This window comes from Lepidochelys kempii, chromosome 9 (assembly GCF_965140285.1).
Source record: "Lepidochelys kempii isolate rLepKem1 chromosome 9, rLepKem1.hap1, whole genome shotgun sequence".
Lineage (NCBI taxonomy): Eukaryota > Metazoa > Chordata > Testudines > Cheloniidae > Lepidochelys > Lepidochelys kempii.
The window spans coordinates 81273377-81297846 of NC_136388.1; the positions used below are offsets into that span (position 1 = coordinate 81273377).

At 45.3% G+C, this 24470-nt stretch overlaps 1 protein-coding gene across 2 annotated transcripts in view; it reads left to right on the forward strand.

Annotated features, from left to right (window-relative positions):
- LOC140917713 (vascular endothelial growth factor receptor kdr-like) overlaps window positions 1-24470 on the forward strand; it is a 182627-nt gene that overhangs the window by 63516 nt on the left and 94641 nt on the right. For both annotated transcript variants that reach the window (XM_073361074.2, XM_073361075.2), the window contains exons 4-7: window positions 14541-14668; window positions 20185-20347; window positions 22071-22207; window positions 23977-24157. In XM_073361074.2, coding sequence (XP_073217175.1) covers window positions 14541-14668; window positions 20185-20347; window positions 22071-22207; window positions 23977-24157 — 609 coding nt within the window. The remainder of the gene's footprint in view (window positions 1-14540; window positions 14669-20184; window positions 20348-22070; window positions 22208-23976; window positions 24158-24470) is intronic.

Here is a 24470-nt window from a genome sequence, read left to right on the forward strand (position 1 = left end):
GTTTCTTACAGAGCTTATGCCTCCCACCCCAATTCTCAAAAGTCATTCCTTTCAGCCCACTGCTCAACTTTGCTCTTCTCTGAACTCGCTCAAGTTGGTCAGTATCTTTGTGGATTCAGCTGCAACTGCATGCTGACTGTGCAACAGAAAACAATGTTCTTCTCTATGGTGAAGTGAATAATTCAAAATGAATACCGTGTTCATTTAATTTAGCCTTTTTCTGCTTGTGGAATATCCACAAGAAGATCATGAGTTCCTCAAACGTATTCCATTCTTCACTTTTTAGTCTACAGATCTTAGATATTCCAAATTCAAATAGAGTTGCTAAGCTGTGATTAGTCAGATAAGTTATATGGTATTGTTTTTGTACCTTACATCAGTGAGAACTTATGCAGATACTTGCACAGACTAATTTATCATTTAGTTCCCACAAAGATTCATGCAGAAGACTGATTATATCTCGCATTATTTCTAACTCTCATGAAACCCAGAAGTCCCAAAATGCATGATTCCCAGTCCAAAAGAGGTTACAATATGCAGAGACATCAAAACCCAATTGCTCAACCATTTGGTATATAACTGCTTGATTCATTTGGATAATTCTTTCCCCTCTTCTCTGTACTAAAATAGATATCTTCCATCTTTATTCTTCCTTCCCAGTAAGTCCCTCCTTCTCTTGGAATTTAGCTTCTAGTGTTACTTGTTAGTTCCTGTATCCATTTTCTTTTTCCCTTTGTATTTCCCTTCCCGCTCAGTCAGGAATTCTATTTCCTTGCTAGCCCATGCCCTGAACTTTATCTGCACTGATTCATGTGCTGACCTGTTTCCTTTTCTGATTACACGTTACTCAGATGCCTGCGCCTGTATTGACCCAACCCAATAGCTGAACTGCAGGAAGCACTTTATTGGAAACTCGATGCCCTGTCCTGACTCAGTGCCCTCACTGGCTTACAGGGACCACATTTAATGTGAACTGCTTTGACAGAAGCACAAGCAGAAAATCTTCTGGGACCTCCTGAGCTCTTTCCTTAAGAAAAGATTTAAGGCTATAAAGCCCTGCCTACAATGGAAGCAATCAGCACACAGCTAATTTATAAACACTACAGGTTGGCCTCTCGCTCTGCTGAAACTGGCTGTCCTGGCACCCCTATAAAATCAATGCTAGTTGACCGTTATATCCAAATCACTGAAAAACATCTTCTCGCTGTCAGATTTAGTTCACCTGGGTCATGGTTCCTCTCCATTCTCATCTGAAATCCACCCATGCTATGAAAAGGAAGTGAAGTGAAGTAAAAGTATAGAGCGAATGGGACAATTCATGCCCTATGTTACATAGATGCACTAGTGAGGCAAGGAAAGGGTGTTGAGAGAGTCTTCTCCAGGCCCTACGGTATCAGTGGGGAGTGGGATTCCCATCTAGTGCAGAAGAGAACTCTTGAAAAGTAGCTCAGCTAACAACCACTGGTTCCCTCTAGGGCATGGCCTGACAGGCTGAGTGTGGGGTCAAGCCCCCAGCAAACTAGCTGTTTTACATACCTCTGCATATGTGCCACCTGAAGACGCACACTTCGTTTCTTCCTGAAGTATCTATCTGTCTTGCCCTGCCCTGGCAGGATAGCTGTTGGGCCAAGAAAGCGGATGGTCAGTGAGGCCCTCTATGTTATATAGTTCAGACACCCATCACATGGATCATCATCATCCTCATCTTTAGTAGAACATACATTTCTTAGGCAATCGTCCCTGTGGTATCTGGGCACCATTATGTACATTTAGAAGAACATCACTTATCTCAAAGTAAAGGAATGAAGCTTCCTGTTACTGCCACACAGATGGGGCATACTGAGTTCACAAGGATCAGCTCTGGGTAGCGTGCAGCATGGATGTTTGTGAGACTGAGCCAGGTAGGGTGAGAACTGTCAGACAAACCCCAGAGGCTGGAGGTTCTGCTGAGATTACAAAGCCATTACCACCAAAGAGGAAGGGGAATGGGATTTTTCCCCTCATTCCTGGCTTGCTGCTTGATACCAAAATGAGAACATGATTGTCTCGGAAGTCCTGCTTATTGGCTATTATTTCCTGTGCTTGCATCTGTTTTTACAGCCTCCCTGGTGGAGTTTCACATCGCTGTGAGAATCTGGCATTTAGCAGCCCTCCCACCTCCCATTGCAACTGAGGCTTGACCTTTGCACATCAGTCAGATTGTACAGGACCCAGTGGCGGTGGGATCAAGCTTAGTGCCTGGTCTCTCAAAGTGGCATCGACTGTCAGCTGGATGGGGTGGCTTGGAAACTTGATTCTGGACGATTGCTTGACGCCTTTTGTGCTTCGAGCTGCAGCTGCAAATTAACAGGTGTTTTCTTTTGTTATTTGTCCTGTCACATGCCACAACTTCTGCTGGAACTAAAAGTTAGCGAAGGGTTAGAATGTAAATATTCTGGGCTTTGTGACATCCCTATGACAGTAATAATATTGGGTCTTGCATCCTGACAGGGTCTCTAAGCACTTTGCCTCTAGGTTGTGTAACATTTGTAAAGGGGCAGCCTCTGGCATGGAATATAGCAACTGTTTCAACATGATTCAGCAGCACTGCAGATGCAGACAAGCATTGAGATGCAGAGAGGTCACGGAAGGTACCCAAGGTCACACTATCAGAGCCTAGAATAGAATCCAGGAGCCCCATCCTTATTCCACTAAGTCATGCTGCCCGCAATGAGAAATTTATGTGTTTATCCCAAACTTAAGGACACCCTTTGAAATCAGCCTGAATATAGTCTGTTGCCCATCTGTTTGGGAACGTTCATTCAAACTCTAAATTGCTGTTTGAGTCTTGTCCACACACACACAAAATCACATTGCTTTTAACTAGGCTAATACAGTGGTTAAAGTAGTACAACCCACCTAGTGTGGATTCAGTATAAAGATCCTTATACTAGTATAGCTTATTCAAATAAATGCTATTCTAGGATAACTGTGTGCACAGTACTGATTTAATTATTTTTGGGGGGGGGAATCACACCCCCTACCTGAAATAGTTAAATCAGGACAAAAGCGGTGTGTAGATCAGAGCTTAGACACAACAGGGATGAGTGCCATGTAGGGAACTAAGTAGAACAGTCTAGTCTAGGATAGCATCTCTTCGTGGCTCTTTGTGACCATTCAGGGGCATGGTTCCTCGTTCCCAGCCAATGGGAGCTGCGGGGGGTGGTGCCTGGAGGCGCGGCCAGGGCAACACACAGACCCCTGTGCCCCCTCTCTCCCCAGGTCCCGGCCGCTTCCCGGAGCAAAGCGGTGCAGGGGCAGGGCAGGCAGAGAGCCTGCCCTGCCCCCGGTGCACACCGGGCCAGAGCCCGCCCCCCAAATCCCTCCTGCAGCACCCCACACCCCTCCTGAAACCCAACCCCCTGCCCTGAGTCCCCCGCTGCACCCCAACCCCCTGCCCTGAGCCCCCTGCCCTGAGCCCCCTGCTGCACCCCAAACCCCTGCCGCACCCTGTGCTCCCTGGGGGGGGGGTGCAGGGATCAGTGTTGCAGCCCTCAGGCTAGTGTACTAGTCCTCATGTGGCCCTCATGGTCATTTTAGTTTGAGACCCCTGTTTTAGACCATGACAGCTCTATATGTGACTACACCAGTCTTCTTGTGGGAACTAGGGCAATTGTGCTGAACAACAGCTTTCATTATTCATTATTTTCCTATTAAAAAAAGTTTCAGGCATCCAATCAGGGACCAAAATCAATATCATGTGTCTAGGAAACCAGTGACTCATTGTGAGCAGCAACTCACTGCCGCAAACCCATTTGCAAACAACCCACTGACAGAAAATGGTTCATTCCAACTACTCAGTAAATTCGTATGAATAATTAAGACCCTCACAGGGAAAGGGAACTTGGGAGCGGGACAGAGAGGAAAAGCACAGCCAATATAATTCACAGAACGTCATTTGATCAGCTGCACTGATAACCCACGAGCCACAACGAGCCCAGCAAGGCTTCCAGGTATCAGCACAAGCTTTGTAGGGCTGGCAGGTAGAGCAGTCAGCCTTTGATTTTTTAAACTGATCAAAAAGGATGGGGAAGCGATGGAGAGAATCTGTATGTGGCCTTGTCGTGCCATTTTTACCATCTCCTTTTTCTGTCTGCACTCCCACTTTAGCACATGTGGTGCCTCTAGTGCTCTTCCAGATCGTTTCACGAGGCACCAGCTGAGTTCTAAGTGGCTTCCTTCTTGCAAACTCGGTCAGGTATTTTAGAAAGCCCAGCATCCCAGCTATCCAGCTTGCCTCGAGGCTCCAACCTCACCGGACCCTTCACACCACCATCACCCTGGCTTCACACGGAACAGCTCAGTCCTTTTTGCAAAAAACCTCCTAGAGAACATCTAAAGTTTCCCTTTTCCTCTCCTTCCCCCTGAGCCAGCTAGAAGGGAAACACCCAGCCAGGACTGCCGACTGCCAAAGCACACATCTCGCTGCTGCTGAGCTGGAACAGCAAGAAATGCCCAGTCAGTCACAAGAGCAATTCCCCACTGAGGCAAACCGTGGGAGGAGGGGGTGGGTATAAACACTGGACCAAGCAACAGATCAAATCCACCCTTGTCTCTTCTTTATATGCCAAATGTAACATGCTTTCAGTTCTGGTACAGGAAACCCCCTCCCTCAATTCTTCCTCACTGAAAGATGGCTGGAGAGGATGGGAGAGCATGAAAGCACCGCTCACATTAGCTCATCTTTGGTTCTGACATTCTTTGAAGCTGATTTCTGCCTCCCTAATTCTCTTGACAGCTTGCAGCGATAATCTGAATGTGAGATGCAGACACACAGGGCGAGGGTGACAGGACTGACTTTGGCTTGCTTTGCAATGGAGACTACCAATGAGAACAGCGGCTGGAGGCCGGCGGGTTGGGTTTCTTTGGTTTTGTTGTTTTTGTGGAGACAGCTGCACTTTTCTGCCAGACACTCAGCCAGCTGAGGTAGGCTAGTGCTCCCTGTTCACTCAGCCCTGAGCCAAGCAGATAAGTAGCTGGTTCTCACACAGTGACGGAAGGGTTTGGCAGGCATGTTCTAGTGAGAATTAGACTTGCGCAGAATGGGAATGTAGCTTAGATTTTGCTGCAGGCCGCCAATATCATCTTTCCGGGCATGGGATCATTACTGTCCTGATCCAGGAAGGAGGAGAGTACCTTCATTTCTGAACAGTCTCTCAGATCCTAAGAGGCACTCTCAGGTTGAGTTAGTGTGTAAGCTAGGACAAGACAGTACAGCATGAGTTACTGCCACTAAGTGACTGCAGTTGACTGAACTGCAGGAGGACGTGATCCTGTCCTCCTCAGTGATAACAAAGATCTAATGAAGTGAGCTGTAGCTCACGAAAGCTCATGCTCAAATAAATTGGTTAGTCTCTAAGGTGCCACAAGTACTCCTTTTCTTTTTGCGAATACAGACTAACACGGCTGTTACTCTGAAATATCTAAGTGACACCCAAAACCAGACACATCTAGCTATGCCATAATTAGCAATTACTCAGGCTGCTGTCAACTTGGGAGACAAATTCTGGCTGATGATGTTCCAGGCCAAGTGGTACTGTAAAAACACCCTTCTATATTAGAGGGAGCTTTCACACGTTTCATAAGAACTACAAATTTAAGGGTCAGTCTACACTACAAAGTATGTCGACCTGAGTTACGTCAACGTACAGTCACCACGGTAATTAAATCACTTTTGCATGTCCACACTACACTCCTTGTGTTTACTGTGTCCGTCCTTGCACCAATTTAACGGTCAGTGTGAGGCATTGTGGGACAGCTTCTGAAAGGCAGCAACAATCGATGTAAGCAACACAGTGTCGACATGGCCACTATGTCAACCTAACTACATTGACCTACCTCAGAGGTGGTGTTATCCCCTTGCCTTAAAAATGATACAGATATCACAAAACAAACTGTTCTCATGGTACACGCAACCAGACCAGAAACAAAATACTGAAAATCTTACAAGAAACCCTTTGTGTGCCCCTCTGAGGAAGTTCTGAAACCACAGGGCCTTCAGTTCTTGACTCCTGAGAACTGTGTGAGATACTGCTTCGCAAGGGATCTGATTTTGCCAGACGCTGAGCTCTTGCTGTGTGATGCTGCCTGCTTTCAAGTCCCACTGGGTTCAGCAGCTTGCCAGGAATGGACTCTGAGCCTTTTGGGGAAAAAGGGTTTCAAATTCTGGTTTAGATATCCAGTGAAAATAAGTTTACTATAGCCTAGTCCACAGAAGACATTAACCCAGGCTGCAGATGCCACCCAACTAGAGACACGGTGAGTGAGGAGGTAATATTTTGTATTGGAAGGGACAGGATTTCGAGTTTCACAGAGCTCTTCCTCAGGTCTGGGGAAGGTAACCAGAGTGCCCAAGCTAAACAGAAGGGGGACAGATTGTTAAACATAAGGAGTTGACACATGTTGTTGGAAGCCACTTAAACTGAAGTGGGCAATTAACTCCTCTGCAGTCATAGGATAAAAGAGGGTAGGAGGCTGCAGAGTGTGTTACATGTTGTTGCAATGAGCCATAAAATGCAGAGAGAACCTACTTCAATCTGGAAAAAAAATCCCACTGACCACATACCCCTAGCTCTCACCTACCATCCCACACTGGCATCCACATGTGACATCAAACAATTACAACCCACACTTGATGGGGACCACCTCCTGAAAGAAATCTTTCCTGAACTCCCTCTTCTGGCCTTCAATGCCCAGCCTCACCAAGCTCATCATCAGAAGCAAGCTCCCCACAGACCAGGACACACCAACTCAAAGTGTCACCAGACCCTGCCAGAACAGATGCAAAACTTGCAGACATGTCTCCACTGCTATGATGATCAACACCCCCTGCAACATACCTTCAAGATCCATGGGTCCTACACATGCATATTATAACATATGGTGCACCTCAACAGTGCGTCAAATGCCCCGACATCAACTATGTGGATGAAACCAGACAATCACCACACTCTCAAATTTCACACAGAAATAAGATAAAAACACCCTCTCACCCACGAGTGAGCACTTTCCCCAAAGCGATCACTCCATATCTCATCTCTCAGTCCTTGAAGGAAGCCAGCACAACACCTTCAGAAGACAGGCCTGGGAACTTAAACTGATAACTCTGCTGGACACTAAAAGCCATGGACTTAATAGAGACACTAGTTTTATTGATCATTACAACAATTTGTAACACATCCTGCTGCGTACTACCCACTTCATTTTAAGTCCTCTCCTACAACATGTGAGTCTCTTATGCTTAACAGTCTGTCCCATCTTGTATTTACCTTGAGCTCCTGGGTTACCTTCCCCAGAGGAAGAGCTCCATGAAGCTCAAAATCTTGTCCCTTCAACCAACAGAAGTTGGTCCCATAACAGATATTCCCTCACCCATCTTGTCCCTCATATCCTGGGACCAAAACAGCTACAACACTGAACCAGACAATAGAACAGATGTAATCAATGGCCAGACGAGCGCCACATCTGGGCTGGGCCTTGCTGTGTTCGCACTGTGCGTGCTGTCAGAGTAAAGGCTTGAACTGGGATGGGAACATTTTGGTCCCTGGCTTGGCAGTTGCTATTCTACAGCTGAGTCAAAAGGGACCCTCCCTAAGATCATCCCAAATAACAATTAATCTTTTACTGGACATAATAAAAGTTTAAACATTAGGGGCTTTTCTGTCTTAAGTTAAACAAGGGTCTAGTAGGCACTTGATCTTTGAATTTCTTTTGTCTGCAACATACTTGACGCCTATGCCTGGCTCTGTGACTGCAGCTAGACACCAGGCCCTCTTCCCCTGAGCTATCCTGCCTGTTACACAAATAGAAGAGCTGGGGAAGCAGTATGTTCCTGCTTGGAGCTTGAGCTGCGTTGGGTAAACAGTAACACCCTGCCCTGACGGCAGCTTCCTGCAAACTTCCACTGACCTGTAGAGCTAGACAGCCAGTCTGCGGGACCCAAGAGAAGGGGCCTTTCCCTCGCCTTGGGGCTACAGCAACAGCTGATAAGTCACTAACATTCTTCAGCTCTTGTCTTTCTGCATGTGTAACAAGTTTTACAGCCCACAGTAAATTCTTTTTGTTTTAAGATCCTTGTCACGGGGCGACGACTCACCGATGCGGCGCCTCCTGTCAGTCATTCTGGGAATTAGCTCTTCTAGCCAGGAGCGCCCTCTGCAGGCCGGTGTCTCGCCTGCCACTGGCCCACGTGTCCCTCCCAGACCCCAGTGCCCTCCTTGTCAGGGTTCCGCCCCAGCAGTAACCCACAATCCGAGTCTCCCCACCCAGGGGATTCCCCCAACCCTCTACCCGCACCTTGCCTCATTGGCCACTGCCAGTCGCCATCTAGCTCCCGCTCCCTCGGGCAGACTGCAGTCTATGAACCACTCATCATCGGCAAGGCAAGTTTGGACCAGCTGCCTTTGCCTGTCTCTAGGCTGCCCCTCTGCAGCCCAAGGACCCTTCATAGGCCTTTCACTAGGCCTGCAGCCTGGGGGTTTGCTCAACTGGAGCTGCTCAGCTCCCTCTGCCCTTCCGCAGCCCTGCTCCACTCTAGGTACCCTTCTTCGCTTCCCAGGCAGCCAGGTCCTTCTCTCTCTAGGAAGCTAGAAAGAGAGTCTGTGTTCACTTCTGGCCCACAGCCCTCTTATAAAGGCCTGCTGGATCCTGATTAAGCTGGCCACAGCTGTGGCTGCTTTCCCAATCAGCCTGCTTTTCCCATTCACAGCCCTCTCCAGGGCTGCTTTAACCCCTGCAGGGCAAGAGCGGGGTAGTCACCCTGCTACAATCCTATAGGATGGAACGGTGTTTCTGTAAGATAGAATCCAGGGAGCAAATCACCTTCCTAACTCAGGAGAAATTGCCATGCCTGACTGCAGGGGAAAATGTCACCCCTTTGACATAAAAGACGGCACATTTATTCTCCAATATTTTTTCTGTATCAGTTCAGTCTTGGAAGGTGCTGAGTTCATTCCACTCCCATCGATTTCTGACATGCAGCTGCTCACAAGATGTGGGTGGGTGAGAAAGTGTGTGCATCTCTGTTATTGTTCTGTGAAGATACCCACAGTACACATGCCCCAGATCCTCAAACGGTGTCAGTGGGGCTACACTGATTTATACCAGCTGGCTCATAGGCTTGGACTATAGATCCTCTCTGAGGACAGAGTGAAGGCAAGTAGCCACTCATCCTTTACTTAAGGAAGGGCATGTCTACATTCAACTTGTTTGTTTTCTACTTGGAGTTCATTGATTGCCAGTTAACTGAGGCCTTGTCTACACTGTGCCACTTTACAGAGCTGCAACTTTCTCGCTCAGGGGTGTGCCCCCCGCCCCCACTGCAAGTTTCAGTGCTGTAACATGGCAGCTTAGACAGTGCACCAGCTCTCTCCCAGCGCCGTGCCACGACTACACAGCCGTGTTAAACAGCTGCTGCAGCAGTGCTCTAACATTGCTAGTGAAGACGTACCCTTAGATGGTTAACATGTTTGTAAAGACAGTGTCCACACCAGTCTTTACAAACATGTTAACCACCTTAGGGTAATTGGCAATCAGTTAGCTCTGGGTAAAAGAGTCCAATGTAGACAAAGCTAAAATGTCCCAGCTTAGTTTATCTGTAAAGTGAAGTGTCCAGTTTCCAGCTCTATGCCAGGTGGGGGGGTGTCTCCCCTCCAGTCTGCTTGCCTCAGGGTTGCGTTTCTTCATAGAGCTTTTCCTCAGAGGAGCAGTAGTAAAGGCTCAGACCCATAGGCGCTGACTCCATGGGTGCTCCGGGGCTGGAGCACCCGCGAGGAAAAAATGGTTCTCCATTTCCCCCGCCATCAGCTCCCCACCTCGCCTCCCCCCCAAGCCTCCCGCCCACCGCGAGCAGCTGTTTCATGGCGTGCAGGAGGCACTGGCAGGGAGGAGAGAGGGTGTGGTGCGCTCAGGAGAGTGGGTGGAATGGGACGGGAAGAGGCGGGGCAGGGGTGGAACGGGGGCAGGAAGAGTAAGGGTAGGGCCTTAGGGAAGGGGTGGAGTGGGGGCGGGGCCTGGGACAGAACCAGTGGTCAGGCACCTCCCAGCATATCGAAAAGTCGGTGCCTGTGCTCAGAACTCAGCACAGGAGAAGACAAATGGGAACCAAACAGAATGAAGATTTGCTCTGTTGCTAACCATGCAGTTATTCTTCAGGTCTTCATGATCTGATTTCCCACCCCCATACACTAAAGAGAGATTTTCATAGATGTACACTGAGGACCTTTCATGCACAAAGCATTGTCTCCCTAGCTTCACTCATCCTACCTTCTGCTATCAGTTCCTGAATTTATGGCTGTAATGCCTTTCCTCCTCACTCCCAGATGCACTTTCCACTGAAAGCCAGACTTAAATCACGACCCTGTGTTTATGGTCTCTTGCCATAAATCTTATGCCATAAATTCAGTATTCGGGGCCAGATCCTGCCAACATAATCCATACTAGCATCTTCGAGCCAGGAGCAGTCCACTGACTTCAGCATAAGTAAAGATTCCAGGATTGGGCCTTATGACTGTACTGCAGCGTGAGAGGAGCAGAGCTGTGATGAAGAGTGGCTCCTGCTTAGACTTCATAAATTGAATGAAGCACTGTGATAGGAATTCCAGTAATCTGCCTAATGCACAGGGCAGTAATTCTCCAGAAAAACTCTATGTCCCATGTGAAAAACAATCACCCATAAAAATATCAACACCCTGATTTTTTCCCCATTTCTAAATATAGTAAGAATAATGATCCTGATTAAGTGCACACTGGGATTAACAGCCTATCCCATCTCAGGTCATCAACTCCTCTCCCAGCCAAGTCACTAATAACCCAAAAAGCGCCTTTGCCAACTTATCTATTACTCAACTCCATAGACATTTTTAAACACCATCCAGATTTCAGGTTGTCATTGCAGAGAATGGATTAATATAATTTGGCTTCCAAGTGAGGCTGCAGCTCATGCTCTGGGATAGTTTAATCCTAGCCACTGGCTAGACATGTACATAAAATGGCAATTCAGGTCAGGCTGCCATTAAAAAGCAATTAGAAATCAGATGAAGTTTTACTGTTGGTGCAAACATATATGAACTCAGTGACTTTTGTTTTTACCATAACTAAATACAAGGACAGGTCATGCCTGCAGGTGGAAAAGACTTTCACAACTTGCTCAGGGTGTCCCTGCTTTTAAAGCAGGATGCTCGCTAGTACCGATTAGCCAGAGAGTGACATTGCAGAGGTACAAAGTAGGATGAAAACTCACTGCAGATATTAAGCATGGACACATGCCCCATAACATGACTAAATATGTGAATGTAGCAGATCCACTTTGCAAACAGCACTGGACAAAATGGGACATGTGCCTTTAAAATTCATTGCTACAACCTATTGCTGTGCCATTCCATGGGAGATGACACTCCCATTAATATGAATACTAGAGTTAGGCCCTAGCCATGGAGTTCTGATCTGGCTTCAAATTTCCCCAATTTCTGCTAATGGTTTGGTTCAACCCAGTGTAGCGATAAGGGCCAGACAGAAAATTCAGATGTGTGCCTAAAACTTCCTTTATCCAGGATTTTGGTTCTAATTAACATCCCGTCCATAATATTTCCTTCGGCCCTCCCCTGCTCCAAAGCATGTATTTCCTTATAGACCAACACAAAGGAGGGAGCAATCAGTTCCATCATTGCCAGAGAACGGAAGCTGAAATGAAAGGACATAGTTTGAAATGAGAGATGTCATTCTGGCTTGAATTCTTTGCCTCCTATTTTGATCCCTCACATTAAATTCACTGTTGCTCAGGAAGTGTACAGACAGGGCTTTGAAGAGCTTGTGATCAGCTGTTTGTAGTAGCTCCCTGGACATTAATCCTGTGTTATTGGTCTTTGCACAGTGACCCAAGTGCCTTTTGTAAAGCATTGTCCATATACATTTGACCTTTTCGGGTACACACAAAAGTAGCCACATCGGCACATTCTCTGGTTCTGCGTCTAGGTAACCAAGTTGGACAGTACTCCTGAATCACTAGGCTTGCTACTGCTAGTCCAGCAAGTAAAAAACTTGAACTAAGTAAGCTATCAAAAAACCCCCAAAAATCCACTTTCCTATATAATGCTCCTCTCTCTCACGCACACACACACACTTGTATTTTTAAGAGCTGAATTTTCTCTGATAGATGGAAGGAATCCTGGCTGCAGAGGAGAGCTGGTTATTATTTGAAGATTAGTTCCATAGATCAGTGGTAGCATTTGTGTTTTTCAGTGACATTCTTTAAGCAAAGAGCAATCACTTGAGCCAAGGAGTGAACAGTGATATTCCCAAATGAATTCGCAGTCATGGGGTAGAAAACCCAACCCAGGTGAGAAAATACAAGTCAGTTCTGTGTTTTCTTTTGTCACCTGTATTGTGTTTTTGGAAGGAAAGGGCAACCCAAATCTCATTTCCTGTATACTCTGATGGTCATTAATGACCACCACCAAGCACCAGCAGAACTGAGCTTCTGGTTCTGATAAATATGACTAATATGCTGACCAGATTCACAGCAGTGAAATGATCGACATTCAGGGAACGTCTACACCAGAATAAAAGACCCACAGCATGGCCGCAGCTGGCTCAGGTCCACATCGGGGAACTGTCCAGCAAAACACCTCCTGAAAAAATACTACAACCTCAGCACTGAATGTGGCAGGTGGATACAAAGTCAAATAACAACCACACCAAGGACTCTACTATCTCTTCCCTGTTCTTTGGAAAACCTCTTTCTGCTGGAGGGTGGGAAGAGGCACCAAACTTTTATAAATAATGTTGCCATCTTGATTTGGTAATTATGCCCAAGACTATTTAATGTATTGGCACAGGACCATGGGGCACTGGGACAAGTTGTAGACAAATAGCATTTGTATTTCTGCAAACTAATTAGTGGTCTCTTTTACCTCTCCATAAAAGCATTTCATGTCTTTTGTGCATAAGGAGAAGAAAACAGAACCCTAGGATATAAAGGTAAACAAATTCCATGGTTCAGGACAGAAACCAATCACCTGAGTGGCTCAGGAAGGAATATTTTCCCTTGGTATAGTTCATTGGCCAACTGGCCAGGTGCACTATGGGTATTTTTATTGTCATCAGGTATTTGGCCACTGCTAAAGGCAGGACACCAGACTAAAGTGACCTGTGAGATAGTCCTTACAGATAATATTCATCCCAAACATAGCCCCATTTTAGGGTAGTTAAGCATTCATTTGAATACAGATCCTAATTTCCTCTGGGCAAATTCATTATCCATAAATGTTCACAGAATGCTATGGCAGAATAACTTTCAGGCTGTGGGTTGTTCAAACCCTTCACTTGAGTTATTCACTATTCATTGTACATGATAGTTATTATTTTGTGCGAAAGTAGCACTTAGAGGTGCCAACCAAGGATAGGGCCTCATGTTGCTACGCAATGTACATACACATAACAAAAAGTCCTCTGCCCCAAACAGCTTACAATTCATGTAAAGTGCGGTTGGCAAATAAGTCAGATGATTTAGTTTCTCCTACCTGATTGGTTCCTGAAACTTTTTAACAGGACAATAATAGACAGTGGATAAGCAATATCCTAATTTCAATACAAATTTTTCGATGAATCACCGTTTGTAATAAAATTCAGGAAATTTTAGGGATTCACAAACATTTTCATGACTCCCTGATGCTTATCTGAATACTCACAAATAATGAATAGTAAATCCCCATGAAACACAGCACACCAAACTCAGCAATTTTATTTGCTAAAACAGTCACAAATTTCATTTTTATTTTTACTATTCAGTCAGCTCCAATCTGATACATTATAGCAAACATAAAGGAAGCCCTACAGATCTGCAAGGTCAACTAACTTATCCCCTTCCCAGTGCAAAACAGATTCTTCTAGTCTGGTTTTAGATGTCTCTGGCATCAGGGCTTCCACCACTTCCCTATGGGGAGTATTCCACAGTCTTCCAGAGCTGTAGCTGATAGGGCTTTTCCATTCACAAAGTGAATTTGAAAAGCAGTGTGATACAAATAAATGGTTAGGTCAATACAGGAGTGCAATCCTCAGCAAAGCTTTCTGTTTATGATGATAATAATATAAACAGCTTTGAAGTTTGGACTAGGATAACACCTTCCATCCAAGGATCTCAAAGCACTTTTCATTAAGTGTCTCAGTATTCCTGTGAGTTAGGTCAGTATTTTTGCCCTCATTTTGCAGATCTGGAAAACTGAGGGACAGTGACATGTTCAAGGTCACATATCAAGTCTGTAAGAGACAGAATTAGAAGCAAGGAGCCCTGATTTTTAGTCTTTGGCTGTAACCTCTAGACTACACTGCTTTCCATGAATAAGTAATACCGTAACAGGTGTAACTCCTCATGTTCCTAAGGAGGGCGGTGTGGGTGCATTATAAGATCCTACCTAAACAGAAGATTACTATGACAAGGTTGCAATGCCAATCATACCCAAGGGACAATTTTGCAAACCAATACCGTTCTGTTCTGTCTCTTGCAGACAACCAGAATCCATTTGTTCAGATTCACCCTGAATATCCCAAAGTGATATATGTATTGAATACTACTGAAGTGGTTGTCATACCCTGCCGCGTCACCTCACCAGATATCAAACCCAAGCTTCGACAGGTAAGTGGAAATTTCAGATTAACCCAACCCCTTAGAGATCTGGAGAGTCAAAGCCAGGTAAACAACTATAAAAAAGAGCTTGTGAAGGTGGGTGAGCTTTAGAGCAAAGGAAAGTGGGACTAGAACAGGGATGGGCAAACTACGGTCTGGGGGCCGCATCTGGCCCTTCAGACGTTTTAATCTGGCACTCGAGCTCCCAACAGGGAGCGGGGTCAGGGGCTTGCCCCGCTCTGCATGTGCTGTGGTTCCGTGTGGCTCCCCAAAGCAGCAGCATGTCCCCCTATGGCTCCTATGTGTAGGAGCAGCCAGGGGGCTCCACACACTGCCATTGCTCCAAGCGCCACCCCTGCAGCTCCCATTGGCCAGGAACCGTGAGCATTCATGGCCCACCATACATTTTCCACACCCAGATGTGGCCCTCAGGCCAAAAAGTTTGCCCACCTGGACTAGAAGAATGGAAAAAGCCTCCAAAATCTACCTTAATCCTTCTTCACAGTGCTTTATTACTGACCCCCACATGTGGCCTTTGTTAGTGTTAGACTGAGTTTATGCAAATTATTTCCCCCAATTTATTTCTTGATGTTTCTAAATATGTTGGCAAAGACAGAGGACAAGATGCTAATTATTTTGGAAAATAAAATATTCTGTGAAGAATTTGGCTCTGTCTTTCAGACGGAAAGCTAGCCAGTTTTGTAGCCTGGTACCTGCTCAGCACTCTTACACCTGTCTGTTCTATTTCACATTTTGCAGCAAAGTGCCAAACTCCGGTGTAAATTGGTGCAGCTTCCCCTGCCCTCACTAGAGTTTGTACCTGCTTATGCCAGGACTGCATTTGGTCCAAGGAGTCCAGAGCCAGTTTTGCCTATTAGAGAGGGCGATGAAAGGATTAAAGCCATAGAGCCTGATTCTCGCCCACTGAACTCAATCAAGGTGTCTTCATTGACTTCAGTAAGAGATAGCTGAAGCCCATGGAGAGGCAGAGCCAGGAATAGAGCTCCGGTCTCCTGGCTCCCTACCTTGTGCTCTAAATATTAGATCATGCTTCTTTCTATTTGCATGTTGGACTGAAGATGGAAACTGTCCTACCACCCCTGGAAGAGACACAGCATGAGAAGTGGCAATGCCATTTCCTTCACTCTGCCCTTGCCAATCTGCCTCAGCCTGTTCTGGAGAGTCCTCCTCTTGGCATAGGAAAGGAGCTAATTCTCCCTGCCAATGCAATCTTCTGCCTCTCTACTGGCAGTGCTGACAAGGGGGCCAGTAGCTACCAACTGGGCTGGTGGGTTTGGTGGTGCAAATGCCCGATCTCCAGGGAAAGTGCAGCTAAAATCTTTTTGCTGCATTAACTGCATTTTTTTTTACAAGCCAAACATATAAATATAGGGCCTAATCCTGTGACACAGTGAGCCCCTCCTGGGAGGTGCTGAACACTCTCCCCTCCTCTTGACTGCAGTATTGGGGATTGGTCCTGCTTTGAGCAGGGGGTTGGACTAGATGACCTCCGGAGGTCCCTTCCAACCCTGAGATTCTATGATAAGATTCTATGTCTCCCCCTCCCAGGAAGCAACCAGCACCTGAAATGATTGCCTGAGATGCCGCCCCTGCTTCCATTGAAGCCAGTGGCCAAACTCCAACTGACGTCGCTGTTTATGTACAATGGGCAGGGGATAAAGTGAGGAGAAACGGGGTTGAGTGCATCTCCTCCTCCTCCACTTTCAGAATCCCGTTCCTTCCCCTGACTGGAATAAGCAGTGCGCGCCCATACCTTCCCCTCATCCTTAGTGGGCTCATTGAGAAAGTCCCCTCTTATTAAAGCATTAGAGGGCCAAATTTATCCCTGGAGTATCTCTGCTGACTTCACTGGACTTACCCCAAGGATGAACATAGCTCTATAAGCTTGGACCAAGCCCTGAAGTCCTTGGGTTTGAAGGGTTATCCCCCTGTTTACAAGGCATTATCCTTTCTCCACCTGGTGTTGAGTCAGTCTCTCCACCAGCCATTTCTCGGTACACAAGCAAATGTCCTTCATTTCCCTACAAGCTGATGATACCCATTTGGCAATGGAGATGAATGAAATCTCAGCACATTTCCCCTGTGAACTGTAAAGGAATCTGATCCAAGGATTTTCTGCTTTAACAGGCGGATGGGCGTGGGAGTGGAATTTATAGCCCAAAAGGAAGGTGGCTGTGGGTGAGGGAGACATCGCCGTCAGAGAGGATGCACCCACTTGTATAGGTGTGTTTACACCTAGAGAGCCTCTCATGCCATCCCAAACTTCCTTATATGGAAACCCCACTCCGTTGTTTTCCCTTGCCTGGGAAATTCCTGCTGCTGTGTGGAGCCACAGTGGCTGCTTCCTGTGTAAAGAGGAAGCTTGGAGGGCAGGGGGAATAAAGTGACCAGACAAATTTAGAACATCCTTTCCCAGAATTAATCTCCAATAGGCAATACAGAGGAAAAATACTGAATGGAACCTTAACATGGGGTCAGCTCCTTTTTTTCTTTTCTTTTTTGGATAAATATATATTTTATGAAGAAATGTAATATGTGTGCACTGCTGTAAGGCGTCTCTTCAGTGGGGCTATTTTTTCTTCTTTTCTTCTAGCCATCAAGCATACATACCCTGAAACCATGAAATTCAGCTTTCTTACACTTTATTATTCTTGTAGCAAATGTACTTTTTCCATCATAAATTAAGTTCCTTAAATTACCATTATACTTTAAAATGATTGCACTCTCTCCTTTAAATATTTATGAGAAAGGGTGCAGTTTGCTAATACTAAACAGATCCTAGCTAACCACATCTCATCTGAGTCACGAGAATCCTAGGGCTGGACTTGCAATTTAAGCTTCTAACATGTATTTAATGCTGCATGACAGAGTTGACAGCTCTGAACGATCTATTTATCCACTGAACGGGTACCGCAAAAGCAGTGGCTTTTTTATTTTGCCACATACTGCTCTGCCCATGTGTCTCATTACGAACTTGGAGGAAACCCTCAGAGGGCAATTCCAGCCTCCATAGCCCACCCCTGTCATTGGCCTCTTTGTTGTAACTGCCAAGAAAGGTATCGATTAAGTGCTAGTTTTGAGAGTGCTATTTGCTAGATGGGCACCTGCATACCGAGAAGGCCACTGCGCAACGAACCATCTCTATATATCTAGACTGGATCTGAACCCCTGACTTCTGTGGAAGTCAAGATCTAATCCAAAGTTCAGGTCTTAGTTCTAGCCCTATAAAAGTCCTGAATCCATACAGCAAATCTTAAACCACTTTAAGGAAGTTCAGATCCAGATCTGAAATCCATAATTCCTAGTGCTCTATTGTTCTACAAGGGATGACCTGTCTTATCCCACCTCCACCTCCTAATTGCTACTGTGTAGTAACAACACATTTGACTTTGTTCCGCTCCATGGTGAATATGAAAAGTAAGTGAACTAACGTGATGTCAGGCCAATCAGTGTCATAATTTCACCTCCAATATTACAAGCAACAGCTCCCAAAGTTGGGAGCTGGAATTCATTCCACGCAGAATCATTTCTCCCAAACACTGTTTAAATTGCACCTGTCATTCACACCACCCCAAATCATTCCTTGTTGGGTACAGAAGAGTGCAGCACAGTCATGAGAACAATAGCAGGACTAGTTATGTCACAAGTGATGTTCCCACTTGTTGTGCTGGCTCATGAAAATCCAAAACTTCCTTGGTGAAACTCTCCTCTTGATTTAGTTTTGAAAGGCACATTATAAACACTAGCACCTTTCTTTTCTCTGGGGGGTAGGCACATTGTTAGTTATTATGTGGCAACTGCAGGTGCTCTGTGGTCATCCCAAGCCTGTGTTATATTGTCATCTAGAGTTACTTTCTTTCCAGCCACCACTTCTGAACAGTCTCTGCTCTCAGAGGTGGAGATGGATTTAGCATTTGATATGTGGTCCAGTGGCTAGAGCTGGAGATTAAGGGTCTGGACTCCTGGTATCTGTTCCCGATTCTGTCAGAGACTCACTGTGCGATATTGAATAACTCCTTTAGCCATTCTGTGCCTCCATTTGCCTGCTGTAAAATGGGCAGGGATGGGTGAACCTCAGTGAGTGGCAGTCATTCCACCCACCCACCCACCTCACTATTAGTGTTTGATTTTCCATACCTAATTTTTTTCTACAATTTAAATCCAGAATTTTTCAAGGTCGATTTTTAAAAAAATCACAAGGTTTTTTAGTTAATGGGGAGTCTGTACTGCATGTTATCCATAAAATACCAATCATCCCCCACCTAAAAATGGCTAGTCTGGCTCAAATGGATGCTGTACAGCATACAAAATCTACATATATAGTACATATACTCAGGTTTCCGAGTAGCAGCCGTGTTAGTCTGTATTCGCAAAAAGAAAAGGAGGACTTGTGGCACCTTAGAGACTAACAAATTTATTTGAGCATAAGCTTTCATGAGCTACAGCTCACTTCATCGGATGCACAAGTACTCCTTTTCTTTTTTAGTACATATACTGTATTTGTGTACAGTATTCATTAGATTTTCTTTATTTTTAATTAATATTTTCTTAAATTCTAAGGCCAGAAGGAACCATCATGATCATCTGGTCTGACCTCCTGCACCTTGCAAGCCACAGAACCTCAATCACCCACTCCTGTCACAGACCCCTAACCTCTGGCTGAGTTACTGAAGTCCTCAAATCATGATCTGAAGACTTCAACTTACAGAGAATCCACCATTTACTCTAGTTTAAACCAGCAAGTGCCCTGTGTCCCATGCTGCAGAAGAAGGTGAAAACCCTCAGGTCTCTGCCAATCTGACCTGGGGGAAAATCCTTCCCAACCCTAAATATGGCGATCAGTTGAATGCTGAGCATGTGGGCAAGACCCACCAGCCAGACACCTGGAAAAGAATTCTCTGTAGTAATACAGAGCCCTCCCCATCTAGTGCCCCATCTCCAGCTGTTGCATATTTTTGCTATTAGCAGGCACAGGTGGGCCACATGCCATTGTAGGCAATCTCATCCCCTCAGTCCTCAGTCTCATTTAAGTGTAACAAAATCTTTGATAACATTCAACCTCCAATGGTTGGTATAGGTCCAGTTAGGCTCTAGTATACTCATCTCTAAAACTGCCTACTTCCCATCAGGTTTTTATGGTTAGCTCCAAAGTGCCTGAGTCACTTTAGAAAATGTAACCCCAAGTCTCCCTACAAGGTTGGTATTATTATCCTCATTATACAGATGGGGAAAGTGAGGCTCTAACAGATTAACCTGTTATTTGCCCAAGATCACACAAAGTCTGTAGGAGCCCAGAATATAACCCAGCTCTGTTCCTTAAACACAAGGCTATCATTCCTGCCTTAGGGGCTTACTTGTTTGTACCTCTTGAGATTGCACCATTGATTCTGAATGGATTAAGTATGTATCTTGTCTCCAAAGAAGAGGAGGTATGGCTACTTCTCTCTCTGCTGTGTGAGCAAGGGGAAAATCTCAGCAGTCTTTATCTGCCTCTTCTTTTTCAGCTTCCTTCTTCTTCAGAGTTCAGCTACTGGAGGATGGTGTGGGACCCCAAGAGAGGATTTGTCATCCCCTCTCCTCCTTTCCACTTCTTCAAAGGCATACTCAAGTGTACAGCCAAAGTAAACGGAATTGAGTCCTCATCCTACTACATGCCACAGAAAGTGGGTGAGTGACCCCTGTGTGCTGAGCAGTAACTGCTACTCAATGGAACAGAAACAATTCTAGTGCTTAGCTAAGCCTTGTGGTTATTATTCCTTGGTTAGCCTAGTTCCAAGATAACTCTTGGGGTTTACAGCTAGTATGTATTAGAGATGAGTCAAAACTGGAACATTTTATGCACACCCACCTTCCCCTTTGAGCTTTGGTGGTTCAGATCAAATAGAACTTGGATCTGATCCACCCCTGGTTTTGAAAAATTGCCCAGTTTAGAGATGGGACAGAACTGAAACATTTTCCTCAAATCCCACCAAAGCTTTGTTGGTTTGGATAAAGTGGAACCTACATTCAAATAACCACTGCTTTGGGATTTGCAAATCCAAGCAGTGGCCTTGTCTGCCCATTTCTGGTATTTGTGGAACTTACAAGATCATGATATAAAATCTCATGTAAATGCTCATTTGCAAACCTCACGGTTTTTGTTTGGTTTCTCTTGGCTCTTTACCACAACGTCTCCATTGTGTTTCGAGATGGGCTCCAGCTGCAGAAATCAACTCTGGATTTTGAACACTGAGGTGTTTGGGACTGAGGCTTTGTTTTAGCCCATTTTGAATAATGTGCTCCTTGTTTTGTGTATATTTTCTTCACCTCCTCATAAATTTTAAATTTTACTAGGCAGGGTTCGCTGTGACTTCATTTCCACTAGGTCATGGTACCCTTCTCAACAACTAGCATTTAAAATAACAGGCAAGGAAATTTGTATGGCAGCCAGATGGAGGTTCTGGATAGCTCTTTTTACAGTGCTTAGAGTAATTATTTCCTACAAATGACACAAAATCAAAGAAGGTCATCGGTCCCACCTCTTAAGGGCCAATATAGGATCCACCCCTATTCCCTATAATAGGGAAGCACCCTGACCTAGTGGATGGTGCACTAGACTGGACTCAGGAGTTCTATTCCCTGCTCTTCCAGTGGCCTGCTATGTGACCGTGCGCAAGTCACTTGCCATCTCTGTACCTCAGTTTCCCCAACTATAAAATGGGGATGATAATGGTACTGACTGCCTTTGCAAAGTGCCATGTAAGAACTAGGTAGTAGCCTTACTATCTTACTGATCTCAAGAGTGTGCTAGATACTTCACACCGTCAATAAAAGGACCTGATCCCTACCCCAAGGTGTTTAACAAGCTAACATCAGACCAAGATTTTAACAATTGAGTAGGGGCTTAGGAGTGCCCGGTGTGGAGGGCAGCTGGTTTTCAGAGGGCGGGTGCTCAGCACTTTGTGAAAATCAGGCCCCTTTCTAGTATCCCCAAACTGAGGCGCTCAACAGTACTAGTCATTTTTGAAAATTGCAGCCTAGACAGGGACTAAGAAAGGACAGACGAGGATGATATCAGTGTGATTATGTGGCCAGTGATCGAGGGCTGGAGCCCGAATGCAGGAGTAAAGAAGATTTTACGTCCAGAAGGGCACATACTCCGATCATCCTATCCGGCCTCCTGCATAACCCAGACAATAGACCAATGAGATTAGCGTCCCTACATCAGTGATCTCATTTTCAAAAGTGCCTGAGTGCCCAGCAGCTCCCACGGAGGTCATTAGCAGGCTAATGTCCTGCCCTCCTCAGAGGAGGAGCAAGATCTTGAGGAAGGATTTGAAATTTGGGTCTCCTCTTAAATTCAGCTGAAGTAGATTGGGGGGAAGTCTTACCTTTGTTCCTTTCATTTCAGAGGGCAGAATACAGAACCTGGCTCTGAAAGCAAACCCCAGAAAGCTGCTGGTTGGAGATACCCTCAGCCTGGAATGCAGCGCAGAGACCTTTTTCAATGGACGGATTGAATTTGAATGGCAGTGCCCTGGGGGGAGAGTGAGTAGCTGACAATTTAAGGCTGTCTCTGGTTGCATCAGGGTAGTCGACTGTATGGAAATGAAAGTTCTGTTCTTATGGTTTAGTAAGTCCTAATTTTGCTTTCATTTGTCGTTCTTAAGACAAGCAATGGAAGAGGCCCACATGACTGTCTTTTCAGTTTGGATGAGCTGAAAACTCAGGTTGCTTATGGGAACTCTCTGAGCCTCTTGCTCTGGCAAAATTGGGCTGCAAATCTCCTAACTGGATTTTTGCAGCATCACCAGGCATTTTTCGTTCTGCAGGGAAAGAATAGCCTTTCCCACATCACTTCATCCCGCCGTATGATCCTCGCTGACAATGGGGAATCGAGCAGCCGCAGATTTGGCAGACTGTCTGTCTGACCATCCAGCTATCCATAAATCTAGGCATTTGTTCACTGTGTAAAAATTCATCAAAAACAAAACGGCCTTTCTCAAGCCTCACTAAAAATTTGGTTCAAGTTCTAAGTGAGGATTCAGGCTCTGCTAATGGAGTGTAGGGCAGGGGGGTCTTTTGGGTTTGACCCCTCACAGCATGCTGAGCACTTCCTGCAAGGTGCTAAGCCCCTTCAACACCCTCTTGGGAATCACAGGGGTGGAGCCCACATAATATAAAGTCTTGTTCAGGGTTGGTTCATTCATCCCTAATTAAACCTCTCCTCTTGTTAGCTGCTGAGCCCCCTGCATTCTCATTAAAGTCACTGGCAGCAGCATGTGGATTGAGCCCTAAAACTAACAGCTCTTAAAATTAGGGTAAATACATATTTCTAAGAAGCAGCAATTCTAAAAGTTCTCCTTGTGGAGAAAGAGCCCCAAGATCAGTATCCCAATTCAATACAATTTAAAAAATATTCCATTTCTGTCCTGTGTAAATCCCTAAATTTGATGATTTCTGGGCTTCTGCAGGCTTGCACAGCAAACAAGAATGTTCCATGTTATCTAATGACTTGGGACCCCTCAAAAGGTTCTTGGCAAAACTCATGAAAGAATTTTTAAAAAAAAAAGACAAGAAAAGAAAAATAACAAAAACTACAGCCTGGGTGGGAAATACCTGTAGAATTTTATCAGGATGAAACCAGTGTGGTTCTACAGAATTTTCTCTTTGAAATCTGTAGAATGAAGTAGAAGTTGATCTTCTTTCTATTGTCTTTCTTTGAACCATCTGCTCGAGTTCTATGTAGGAGGTGTACAGATCCCTATTAAATATTATAGGGTCAAAATTTCTATTGAAATTTACAGTTCTGTATCATGTTCTAAAGGGCTTTTCCATTGGGATGTGGTTACTAAATAGATCTTTTACTATTTAAGGTATTATTTTTTCTTCCCCAGACAGACTGATACTGACCAAGAATTAAATGTACACTACAGCTGGGAGTCCCAAAATAACACAGATGAAATCCTGGCCCCACAGAAGTCAATGGGAGTTTTGCCATTGATTTCAACAGGGTCAGGATATTAGCCCCTGATTGGTTCTGTTCTTGTGGTACGTCCACTAATTTACCCACTTGCATGGTACTAGTGAAGAGTTACTTGATTTCATTAGTTTGTAGGTCTATGGACATTAAAAGATCCCTGAAAAGGTCTGTCTGCTGTGACTTCTTGTGTATTATTAGTAATCTACTCTCTGGGGGGAAAGTGTAAATGTTTCAGCCTAGGTCTTTGGAGTATATCTCTCTTAACTGAAGGGTATTTGAAACAGAATAAGCAAAAAGTTGACCCTTTTCTTTTTTTCTTTCTTCTGTCATCCAGGATCATAAGCCTATACCAATTTTGAACAAAAGTCAGTCAGTGTATAAAGGCTTCAGTAATCTGACCATCCAGAACATTACCATGGAAGACAGTGGCTTGTACGTATGCAGAGTGGTCAACGTAACAGGACTGGAGACCAATGTAATGGGACTGAAGGCCAATGTTACAATCACAGTATACAGTAAGTTCTGTATCTAAATCAGAATAGTGTCTGGGAAGCAGGACTGTTAAGGAGATGGACATATTTATTATGTAGGTGTTCATTAGCAATGACACCAGCTAGGATACAGTCACAAGAGTGGCCTATCAATCCTCATGCTTTAGGACATAAACCAGTGGTGGGCAACCTGCAGCCCGGGGTTCCGCACGTTGCCCACCAGAGAAATCCGCTGGCAGGCCACCAGACAGTTTGTTTACATTTGCACGGCTGCCCACAACTCCCAGTGGCCGCGGTTCACTGTTCCCGGCCACTAGGAGCTATGGGAAGCAGCCGT